Raw genomic sequence first — 13,264 nt, 5'->3', positions numbered from 1 at the left:
AGACGTGGCCAATATTCAATCGATGCAGACTGTCTGTGCTCAGTATCAACAGGATCAATATGAAGTGGACGTTTTGTTTTTTTGGTGGGATTTCATAAGCCATGGTTAGTGTAATACGGTTCATCATCCGAGCTCCCCACCCACCACGGAGTATCACAAGGACAATGCTAAAAGCAAGTGGGTCTCCAACTTGCAGCACCTAGGATACCCGGATGATATACTCCAGCAGAAGAATTATAAATAATTAATCTACCAGATTGGCCCATGTGCCACCGCCTTCTGGGCATAAGACTCGAAGCAACGTCAAAAATGCATTTCAAAATCAGAAAATATGGATGAACAGTAAAGCTGGTTGAATCGGGCCCATTCAACCACCCGTCTAGGTGACGTAACAGCCGAAGTGGTGTGTTAGGCAAACAGAACATGGTCAAAGGCCCAGTTGCCCTCAACCACCAGGATCCCGTCCTCCACCGACACGGGACGAAACCCACCGCAAACAGGTTGCCCAATTTACTCGCCTCTTACGACAAGCAATGGGGTGCTGTGGACACATTCTGCCCCGGGTCCACACTGGAGAAGAGCACTTAGCGTTACCCAGCACCCACCACGAGGAGGTGGCTCTTCATGGGTGCCTCAGAAATGAGAAAAGAAGACACTGTTGATTGTGAGTTTGCGTCAGGCTTACGGAAACTATGGCAGGTTGTGTTGAATTGAGGAAATAATTACAAAAGATGTATTAAGATTCGCAAAAATACATTTATGTGATTTGTCTTCTGCATCCAACACCAAAACGAGGGAGGACCAGGCGCCAACAAACAAAATCTGACAATAATTCAGCAATTCAGTCCAACCCCAGTCACCAGATCAAGTGGACAGAATACATAACACTGCCATTGTCGATTCACTGATGCATGTTCATGAAGCATTAAAACTTTTTGCAGAAGAAGGGGGAAAGTCAATTGTCGGAGAGATGAGAGGTATGTAGGGCAAGTTTGTTGAGACACTTAAAGACTGTACATGGAACTTTGAAGTCAGCTCGCTACTGCACAGGAAGCCAGTGCAAAGACGGTGGGTATATGATCACATATCGAACGTAAAGATAAGATTCTAGCGCCTATATTCTGCACGTTCTTCACTGTTTATGTTCGTTGGGTAGTCATGTAGGAAGGCTATAGCAGTAGTCTATGCGGGGAGACAGGTGTGACCAGGAAATATGCACTCTCTTTAGTGATGTATTTTCGAAGGTCACCAGTGGAACGACTGTGAAGGTAGCACGTATTAGACATGCTCCAGTTGTGCTGACAAGGACAGATCAGACTGTAAATGTATCCCAAGATGTTTGTCGTGATGGGGAGATACAGGCTGATGCAGTCCACTACCTCACCGTTGTCTATGGCGTGAATTAGCCTCTGTCTTCGTGAGGAAAACGTGCTTTACTTATAACGGCGGGGTTTGTAAAGCATACACGTCAAATTGAGTCATCTTCTAGTGGTACATATATTGTCTATTGGTATTTGGTATTTTTTCTTTTGTTTGTTTGTTTGTTTTTGATGATGTTTTTGTGTTTTGTTGTTTGTTTGTTGTTTCCTTAATTTCCCGAAACTGATGCATGCCCACGTTCAATCCCGGTAGGTACATGACGAATGTTACTAATGATATTGTTACCTTGTAACCGAGGTAAAGTCTTTATCATACAGAAGTTCCGCTGTGTTCATTGTATATCCTGCAATAATACCTTGATTAGCGGAACTGGTCACGTGCTGTTGCTTTCACTTAACAGAGAAAATATCCCACCAGGGCAGACCAGTTTGAGATGTGCGGGAAGAGATTCATTCTGTGTTTCAGCGAGTCAGACCATCCCGTCCCACACGCTCAGGTTGCTGAAGATGAATTCCGATCGGTTCTGCAAGGGCGTCGATGTAAATTAACGATTTTTTTCGTCCAATACTAATCCAACATAACAGATTAAATTACAGCGTTCTTGTGTTTTACAGTGTACAGTTTAAACCTTGTCTGCATGCATTGTGTACAAACTTACTATTTTTGTGAGCGGATTTGTACGGATTGTTTGAGAAATCACAAGCATGCCAATTTATTGTCAATAATGTACACTGTTTCACATATAATAAAGTAGACGTCATCGTCAGTGGTTAAAGAGTGTTTATTGCCGATCTGGTCCGGATGCTACAGCTGTGTACTCTTCAGCAACTGTCGCGTCTATTTCCTTATTAGAACTGACATTTCGTCTCTTAAACATCGGTATACACAGAGAGAGAAGGCTTCCTATCACAAGTGTGCCCCCTGAAACAATAAAACTCTTTAGACAACTTCTAATATGAAGAAAAAACATTGCATTACCTGTAGTATTAGAGGGTGAGTGAGGATGGCTTATCAGTATTTGAGCAATATCATCAGAAATGGACTTAACACAATGTAACCACATAGGGAATCCAACCTTGGTCTTCGACGTCTCAGACGAACGCTTTAACTGTTATTGTTATTATTTATTTACATACAATAACACTTAACACATTACGCTCACAAATCCCCCGTTTGTATCCGCGTTATCTAACACTAATCTAACACTATATCTAAAATATAGATATTTTACGTTCATTAATGTCAGTTGTAGAGTCGAGAATTATACCACTCTCACAAATAATACGTTATGGACGCTGTACCTCGTTATTATTTACTTAAACGAAACTACGTTAGAGTGTATTTGCTATTATATCTTAAGGTTGGCCTTAAGTATGAAACTTTAAGACAAATATATCTATGTCAATCAAATAGCGAGTGAGAAAGTTCAGTTTTACGCCGGTTTTACCAATATTTTAGCAATATCACGCGGGGACACCTGAAATGTGATGCAGATTTTGCCCATGTGAAGAATCAAACCCTGGTCTTAGTCGTGACAAGTGAACGCCTTACCCACTAGGCTATCCCACAGCTCCTCAATCAAAGAATGTATAATTTCATGTAACTGTGAGTGAGTTTGTAATTAATGTTGTCTTATTGCAGCTTAATGGACTGCATGATGCTGTTCCACCATGGTACTTACCGGAACATGCAAAGCTGACGTCGTAGCTCCCAGAGACGTCCATGATAAACCCTGCAAACAAAAACCCCTTGGTACATCCATATGATTAATCTCCTTAAAGATATTTGTCATGACTCGCCATGCCCTAGCTGCGTTACGCGGCGCTCACATACACGCACTTAGCACCCGTTACGATTATTGCGCACGTAAACTCTTGTATGAATGACGTATTTCTACATATTTTCGTAGCAGAATATCCAGAGTAACTTACGTGTACAAAAGGCCAATGTGTGCTGTTGAAATGAAATGGAATTTCAGATTCTGCATTTCGGAATTATTCATTGAACTGGTACAGGTGTGCTCTATTACGTGTATCGGGAAATTAAGGTGTTTTGAAAAATCCAATATTGTTACGAGTGTGTATTTACTGTATATTTTGTTATTCAGTAATATCTATTACTGGGTCACAACGTTTAGTGTTTTGAATGGATTACATTTCGTATAATAGATGGTCAGCATTTTTAAGATTTTGGTAACAGGTTTTCCGTTAATTATCTGCCCTTGGTTTTCTATTTGTTACTTCCGGGAGACTGCTAGAACATTTTACAGTGTTGGCGATGGTCATATATGCCCGAACGTTCGGGTAATTACTGGGTATATATACAAAGGCTAGTGTTGAGACGGGGGTCACACATATTACTGGAGTTTACATCGCCAACAAATCCGTCAACACTTGAATCTACATTAGTCGCTGTGTAACAATCTGCATGACTGTTTCTCTCTCGCACAAAGACTTTAGTGAGTTTGCTATGTTATATTTTGTGACCCATTGCCTTACATTTTGTCTCACTTGTATTGTATTTGAAATCGGTATTGTGAAATTGACTTGTGACTTCGTATACCTTGCTCTCGTTGCATAATAATACAAGATTTGACTGTTTTAGACTTTCTTACATCGTTTGTCAACCGTAATTCTTAACCGTAACAATTTTATGTTTGAATTAGAAATTTATAGAATACTCGATTTCCGCATTAAATCTGGATAATTATTTCGGATTACCGAAACGGTAATGGCCCCTAATTTGCTACATCTATGTTCACTGGTCATCTGGAATTGCCAAGATACAAACTTACTTTGTTCTTTCCAAGTGAACATTTAAAGGTGAGTTTCATCTGACATAAACTTCAGCCTGATTATAATATGTCGCTGTGGTTGAGCGGGTTGGGCGGCTGACTTTGTGTACTGGCGATTAGGTAGGTGCCTGACTCTGAGGGCCTGAGTTCGAATCCCGGATGGCATTCAACTCAAAAGAATACTAGAATTCGTACTTCACTAAGAAAGTGTAATCTCAAATATGGCATATGTTACATGTAACTGTAACATGACACGAACATAGGAACGCATAACACGCTGGATGACGGTGCATGGGAGGCAAGGCTAAACACAAACAGACGTTTAAGTTGTATTATGCCCTAGTTTATATGTTTGCAGGCAGAAATACGCCACCTTAATTGAAGTCGGACTCATTTTTAGAATTCACCTAGTCTTGTCACGAAAGGTTTATTAATAATTTGATAAGAACACTTATTATTTCTTTTAATGTGACGAGCAATGGGATGAACCTTCAAATATACCATGAATAGAGGTATTGTTGTAATTTACAAGAGATGTAAAGTATATACTAGTATTTGTAAGGTTTCAGGTTATAGCCCTTGGAAAATACACAATCATAGAAATTTCGCTTCTAATAGGTTATTCATGCACATGCACATTCCTTTCATACGTGGGACCTATTATCCGGCAACATGTAAATTATGTTCCGACTGCCTTCACTTACCTGCAAAAGGAGGTCCGAGAAGTAATCCAACACCACCAATCAGATTCACCACTCCATATCCGGTCGCCAGTTGTTTCACGCCTATTAGATCTACAATAATTGGGTTCAATAACGCCATCGGCCCACCACTGTAGATGCCGTATATGCTACAGAAGAGAAGCTGTAGTGTGTAGGAACTTGCTAAAAGTGGACACAGTATGATCAATACACCGGCTACACCTACCATACCCGTATGCAGCATGAAGACCCCTATTGCGGGATCTGTACCAGCAAACCCTGCCAACACTCGCGCTATTATGCTTGTGATTCCCATCGCTGTGAACAACATTGCTGAATTTTGTGGACTGGTTCCTTTAGACTCTGCAAAGTTAGTTAGATGCACATAGATGATTGATTCTCCAAATCCCCATAATGTATAGGACAGGACGTACAGCATAAAGCTCAAATTGGACAGGAGGGACCACGTGTCTTTAACTGTTGAACGAAAACGTTTGACATAGCTTATTCTGACTTCTGACCGTACTTCTACTTCTTGATCCACAATATTTCGGGTGACGTCTCCTGGCGTCTCCTTCGGTTTTGTTTCTATTTGCAGCTCATGCGGTGATGGTCTGAACAGCATACCACACACACATGCATTAGCTCCTATTCCACCCATTATAAGAAAGGCCCCGTTCTGTCCGAACGTGTCAATGAGGGCTCTAACTAAAGGAGCACCAATGAGCATTCCCGACCCTCCACCGGACATCTGTAGACCAGAGGCAAGAGGAAGGTATTTGTCGAAATAGTGGCCAGTGATAACAATCGCCGATGTCTCGAGGAACCCGAGTCCCAGACCTGCAAAATAATTTCTTTTAATTAATCCTCGATACAAGGATAACAATCAAAGTTCAGATACACAACCCAGGTCATTGGTCAGCTGACATTCTAATAACTCTCGGGGCTGTAGGGTTCCCCAGTGGTTAAAGACCCGGATTCAATTCCCAACATTGGTGAGTGAGTGAGTTGAAATTTGGCAATATTTCAGACATATCGTAACTAAAACAATATATAGATTGACAATAATGAAAGATAGATTATACAATCCTGGCAACGAAGGACAGTAAAATATCAAGCATAATACAGATACACGTGTGAAACTAGTAATTAAATCTAACACATTTTAGCTATAGAGGACAACACAATATACAATTAGACTATAGATCGCCAATAACTGAAGGTAGATCATCTCCAATATTGGTACAATGTGTGAAGTTCATAACTCATCTTGAGTTTCATCCACTTTTACGGTATTTTCTCTTCACGTGTACAAACCACTCTGATGAATGCAGACATGTGGTATTCATATTTTGTTTTCATTTTGTATAAATGAACATTACTGATATTTTCAACTTTTCTGCTCTGCAGTTCTTTTTCTGATATTATAGCATGCAGTGAGACGGTTACTGTAGATGTGACCCTTTACCTGCAGTAAGTCCATAGGACACAATCACCCCGTTTACCGACTTGGCGAAGAAAGCAGCAGCCATACCCACCAGAGTCAGAAGGCCCCCAAGAACGGATGCAACGCGACACCCCAAAACAGTCGTCAAAGAGCCAGTCACAGGAGCTGAAAGAACAGTAGGGTGAACAATTACAGTGACAACATGATTGCAGGTAAACTTGTCGCTGCCAGCATGAACACATTCACCACTACGACCATAACAAAAGTAAAATTAATACTAATTATAGTAAGAAGAACGCAGATAATATCAATACATGTATATTATATATATTTTAGCGTGTTCGCGTATGAGCCTTATTTGATGTCTCGGCTGCGTTTGGAGGGAACAAGGGTAGATGAGTATATGATTGGTCGACCACGTCAAACTGTGCCAGGACATTTCAACCTCTCTTTGCAACATTTTCATATATAAATTAATTTGTAATAATGAAAAAATGCATACATATAATTTTTAACAATAATAAGCATAATGTTAATAACGATGATGATGACGATGAAGATAAAAGTAAATAGAAATATAACCTTACAACTAATAAAAACAATAGGTTGCGGAGTCTCACGGTTGGGACGTAAGTGAAGCATAAAATCAGAACTTGAAATCGAACCTACAATCACGTGTGTAAGGAGCGGACGACCCCTGCCACCCCTTAGAAAATGTTAATAAACATTGTTGTTTGATATTCACAAACGCATCCCTCGTGTGCGTCAGTTCTCACCTGTAAGCATTATCGTCCCATACAGCGTGGACCCCACCCACGATGTCTTGACCACGCCCTCTTGCATATTCTCAAGGAGGACGGTGTTGACCACACCCGTTGAATAGTAGAAAATACCGGATATGACCACCTGTAGCCAGCTGAAGACCAGCACCACCCACGCATACCCTCTATCAATGTTCTTGTGGTCAGCCATCTATAGACACATCCGAATCTCCGAGAAAGAATAGGTCGATCGCTGCGTTGGATTGTGAGTATGTTGTATCGGATGGTCGGTCATAAAATCAAACACAGATTAGTCTGCTGTCCACAGATCACTTACAGACCGTTACCCACTACTCAGTGCACAGGTCATATTCACACAAATCACCAAAGCACGGCAGCCAGTTAGTTATGTGTTATCTAACGTGTGTTACATAGCTGAACTGGATGACAGGCAGGACTGACCCAAGGAAGACTCACGTCACTGGATTTTTTCATCTCTCCATTATTCTCCCAGTAATATCGTCGGCGGATGTTGTGTGAAGAGGTCAGCGTCACCGTAAACCCACTGGAAAGTATGTCAGTGCGTGAATGTACATTAACAAAATGACATTATTGTCTAGCGTGTAACAATGCATTTCACATGGATACGAGATGTGTACTTGTGCGCATGTGCGTCTTCTATGATTGGCATTTCAGAATTTGGGATGTACTATATACAACAGACTTTATGGAAAACAACATCATTTTGTTCCAGAGTGCAACATTTCAGTACAGCTTTTTGCACCGTTGTCAAGCTTAAATGGAACACGAAGCGGGGTTTATATACTGAATGTAACAATGAAACAAAGACAACAGCATAACAGTATTATGCATCCATGTGTATGAATTTGTCTCAGTCATTGCCTACGTCCACTTGTATTACTTCTGATGACCTGCGGGAAACATAACCACATAGTACCTTTGACACACAACACGGCTATTTTCATAGGGACTGACCCCACTACCAGGGTAGAGGAAGGTGTGCCGGTGAATGCAATGCATGTTTGGATGCATGACACAGTCAAAGGTTAAGTATTGCCACCATGGTTTTCTTGCTTCCCCTGGTGATACTTCAGCGAGGGAGTTTAGTTTTACGCCTCACTCAGAAATACTACAGCTCTATGACTGCAGTCTGTAAAATTAATAATCGAGTCGGGACCAGATAATTCTGGTTAGGGCATTCTGGTAACTGTACATTCTGGTAACTGTACATTCTGGTAACTGTACATTCTGGTAACTGTACATTCTGCACGCCAGTGTTGTTACGTTTGCTAACGTCAAAGTAAAGCAGTAGAGTTTAACGAAAATAAAGGAAGTCAAGTGCTGTAAAACTTAAGGGGGAGCTGGATAGAGAGAACATGACAATATGACACAAAAATTAGGATCTAGAACTGCATTTGTGTCGTTGACAGACTCCGTTAACGCCTCAAGGAACGGTTTGAGTGAAAACGGAATGCCGCTGTTCCGTTCGGCCCCATCTCTATGCTAACGCCTTCAAACTGCGATCATCAGTGCGGCTTGTAGCATTGATCTTTTAATCAGCAGATATTTAGTGTGGTGCTGATTAAAAACACATGATCAGCATTATCTGAGATCACTGCCTCCCGTGAGCCAATCAGTTTAACCAAGTTCTGTTTCACTCCAAATGGCCGGTTTGAGCAATAATATCAACTGCTAATTTCAGCAGTGGTCGGTTTCATAATGTATTCAGCCTTACTGTGTAGTTCCCCAACAGAGTATTGACTAAGCCCAAGACAGAGTCTAACATATCCACATGTAACAAACGCGATGCAAAACAGCGACAGGGTTACAGTGCGTTAACGTTAAATCACAATATGCGATACAGCACGTATATTTAAACCCTGGGTAAATATGTTTTCATACAACGAAAGCTTGCTTGTCGCCACTTCAAAGCAAAATGGTATGTGTGTGTGTGTGTGTGTGTGTGTGCGTACGTGTGTGTGTTCTTGCATGGTATGCGTGTGCTTTTGGGCGCTTGTGTGTATGTATTTCATTAGATCCTGTTGATGATCTTTTAAATTGCCCTTTCATGTCGAATACACTCACATGCACGCATGCAAGCACACACACAGATACACACACGCACACACAGACACGTACGCACACACATACTCAATGACATACATATACACTACCGTGGGCTGAATTATATGTGCTAAATGTGTTGCAAAAAATGCATATTTATTCAAATCCTAGTCAATTATGCATGCTACTATGATAATCCTTCTACTGTGACTGTAAACAAGTAAGTATAAAAATGAATATATGCTCTCATACACTATTATTATGAATAATACATCAACCTTGGCAGATGGGAAATAAACAGCAGATAAAGAGTCTTGTGTCACGTGTGATATTTAGAGTCTATCCCATCGTGTCTAAGCGGCGTATCGGTTAAATATATCGTATTTTTCTGTTTACAACAAGAGTGCTGAGTGTGTATAGAGATCCATCATGCCATCACGTTATATCGTTGTGAGAACCTACAGCGATGCCCTGGGTTTAGATTATTGAAGTTCTCTTAGCGCTAAGATAGTCGTAAGTGCCATATATTAACATTAACTTACGATTGCCTAAGCGCTAATAGAGCTTCGAAAATCTAGGCCCTGGTCAGCAAGAACACCGTCATGCTTGCGTTGTTCAGTTTAACTATATCCTCTAGGTGTCGAACAGAGCATATGTCATGTCCCTCAAGAAGTGTGATTTGACGAAAAAAGTATATATTTCCCGAGAGTCTCAACAGGATGTTGACACATGAAAAGGGGAGCTGTACAGTTTAAGCAATATTCCAGCAATCTTACACTAAAAACTAAAACACAGAAATGCAGGGATGCCCAGATAGCACAATTGAATACTACCACTACTGCTGCTGCTGCATAATGGGGATATTGGGCAATAGTTTTCTTCTCACATATACCTTACCTGGACATATGGATTTTCCATCAGCGTCTAAACGGGTTATTAAACACGGGAGTTATATAAGCTGCACGAGTCACTTTCTCTAGTGGGCGTCTCTGTTATCTCCGTTCCGCCGTCTCCGTTATACATAGAGTAGAACAACTCACCGCTCGTACTTCAGGTGGTGTAAATCATGCTGACTAGATTCAGTCGATATCAGAGCTAACCGGTCCACGTTGTGGTTGTCAGGTCAGGTATTCCGCTCACAGTGATTCTGCATGACTCTTTTTGAATATTCACCATTTGATCTGCTTCAGTTTAGTCGGTTTAACCATGATATCATGGAGACATGGAGTGTTGACACAAACAACGTGATTTCTGATTTATTTGCCTGACTGCCATTACGTCAGACGCTCATTCTGCATGGAATATTACCTCATATAATATAGAGTGGTCTTCTAACCGTGTGTATCAGTCATCATTCGTTAGCTTGCCATCCTGTTAGTTCGTTCTTAATTTTAGTAAACACTGTGAACGAAACGTGGTTGTGAGTTGCATGAGTTACCTCCCCTTATACCGGTGTTAACCCAGAATACTACTTGTGGAATTAGGGACTACGTTAATTTTGTCCATTTCCAACATATAACCCTGCCTTTAGGGATTCCGATTTCTCGTTGGTTCCGCAACGTATTAGGCATGACCGGCTCCTTTAGGGACTGACTCCACTTGGAGAGATTCTGGTGTGGTCGATCCTTCCTATCTGTTTGTTACATATTTTTGCAATCTCTGAATAAAAGTATAACCCAAAGCGTACATGTGGATTTACCTAAGTAAAGTTTATTTAAAAGTAGCCCAACCTCCTTCGTTTTTCGACTGTGTGGCGTATGTCACTGTATAACTAATATGTAATGTTTATTGTTTACATTTTTTTTCTTTAAACATGTGTAATAAATGAATATAATTAGTCTCAGATGACACTAAAAGATTTGCTTGTGCAAGTTTTGACTATTTTACATCATATGTAATGTAGATGTTTACAGTGAGTGAGTGAGTTTAGCTTTACATCGTATTAAGCAATATTCTAGCTATATGGCAGTGGTCTGGAAATAACCCAGTCTGGACCTGACAATCCAGTGATCAACAACATGAGCCAATTGTTTACGAGGTGATGCGTTTCAAAACAAATATCGTTTCAAAAAATGATTAAAAAAATAAATAAATGACACGGATGCTCTTGGAAGTAAATAATGTGCGCAGGAGCTCAATGACTACATGCATAACCGTTGTACAATTTGATCATGTTGCGACGTCCATGTTTTTACAACCTCAGTGGCTAAGTGCACGTGTGCTCGATCGCTGACTTTGAGGGGTACTTCAATCTGTCATTTACTGAGATAGTGTAATCCGAAATACAGCATATAAAAGCAACTACATTAAGGAGAGTATATATCATGTTATTAACTACTTATATAGTGCCAAGTTCCAGCTCTGCTGCTCACAGACCCGTGAAGGTCCCGGGGTAGTATGGCCTTCAGCAACCCATGCTTGCCATAAAAGGCGACTCAGCTTGTCGTAAGAGGCGACTAACGGGATCGGGTGGTCAGGCTCGCTGACTTGGTTGACACATGTCATCGGTTCCCAATTGCGCAGATCGATGCTCATGTTGTTGATCACTGGATGGTCTGGTCCAGACGCGATTATCTACAGACCGCCGCCATATAGCTGTAATATTGCTGAGTGCGGCGTAAAACTAAACTCACTCACTCACTGCTGCTCACAGGCGCTTTGTTTTCTCCTCGGTCATGGGATTTTAATCTCAAAGACACTTCGTAGTGGTTGATCTTAACTCCCGGAGGATCATGCAACTCTTGCAGCCACTAGGCGGAGTTAGTGTGGCTCTCCCAATCCTTATGAGGTACCCATTCACAGCAGGATGGACTGGGACACATAGTATCAGTAATATGTCCATGGTTACTGCACGTTGCTGTATCCGAAACTTGGTATTTGTAAGTATTCATGTGACTACCCTCTGGTCATAATTTTCTTAGTGCACAGGGTTAGGTATTGTACACGAGGGGTTCTCACACGTAAGGAATATACAAGGGTCTGAAACAGTTTCTTTCCATGTGAACGAACCCGTTGTTGTCACCAAGTGTCGTTGTTGTGTACACAGCTGATTTTACCACGTTCTGTTAAATAAGTCTCCAATGTATACGTACCTGGAGGCTATTATACCAGTATAAATTATATTATCCTGTTTATCATCGGGTGTTAACTAAATTAACAAAACAGGGCACATCACTTGCCCTAACAGCTCATACATAATGCGTGATCTGACATGCATAGAATAATATGTGAACCTAAAAATGGTATATGAGTGTAATATGCTGCTTGTTGTGATTTATATTTCTTAGACTGTAGTGAGACAATATAGTGCCCTTACCTTCAAACTATCTCGACAGGTCAACGGTAACACGCCTGTTGATAGAATAAGGATCTTATTGGTATCATGGCGTTTTTCAATTAAGTTTAGCTTCCTTTGTTACTGCAAACAACAAAATACTGCATCGTCGACAACTGAATAACTCACTTGCACAAAATAGTCTCATGATACAAGTGTAACAACAGGACATACGCAATAATGAAGACATTCAGTGGCAACAGACCTTTATCTTATTTTATAACTTTTTTGTTTGACAAATCAAAGTCATATATCACCAAACAAGAGTGAAGAACAGAACAGGCTTACATCTATGTCACAGGGACTAATTAAGACAAAAGGAAGGTATGCACCAAAAGGGATAAACATTAAAACAACAACAACAACGACTACAACAACTACAACAACTGCAGAGGTTAGTAATGCATAAACGATACAGAAAGACAGCTGTGCATGAGGCGGAGCAATATATTCACAGCAGTCTGTTCTGTGCTTGGCGCTATGTGATTACGACATTGGGTTTCCACTGTTGGTTGACAGCGGTATCATGGCGTAACGCATAATAACATACTATTAAAGCTAGCGTCCATAACGTATCATCCCATTCGTAACAAGCGTAACGGGATGTAAGCATTAATTATTTTTGTGTTTTCATTGCCTGTATTGGTGAACATGCTACTGCGGATATCTGTGTGAACTCAGTTCATTGCCTCGGATATCTGTTACTTTATCAACCCGTGCTTATATATTTGATATCAGTAGACACTTGGGTGAGATTCTCTA

General features: G+C 40.8%; 1 protein-coding gene across 1 annotated transcript; it reads right to left on the bottom strand.

Annotated features, from left to right (window-relative positions):
* Positions 1-2,143: 2,143 nt before the first annotated feature.
* On the bottom strand, positions 2,144-10,160 carry LOC137282183 (monocarboxylate transporter 14-like). Its single transcript, XM_067813913.1, has 7 exons — positions 10,066-10,160; positions 7,561-7,648; positions 7,099-7,312; positions 6,344-6,487; positions 4,879-5,715; positions 3,062-3,112; positions 2,144-2,301 (listed from the first exon to the last, which is right to left on the bottom strand). The coding sequence occupies exons 3-7, from the start codon at positions 7,292-7,294 to the stop codon at positions 2,162-2,164; spliced, it is 1,368 nt and encodes a 455-aa protein (XP_067670014.1). The 5' UTR covers positions 7,295-7,312; positions 7,561-7,648; positions 10,066-10,160; the 3' UTR covers positions 2,144-2,161.
* Positions 10,161-13,264: the final 3,104 nt, after the last annotated feature.

Source organism: Haliotis asinina, chromosome 4, assembly GCF_037392515.1.
Source record: "Haliotis asinina isolate JCU_RB_2024 chromosome 4, JCU_Hal_asi_v2, whole genome shotgun sequence".
Classification (NCBI taxonomy): Eukaryota; Metazoa; Mollusca; class Gastropoda; order Lepetellida; family Haliotidae; genus Haliotis; species Haliotis asinina.
This window is presented reverse-complemented; position numbering and strand designations above follow the sequence as displayed.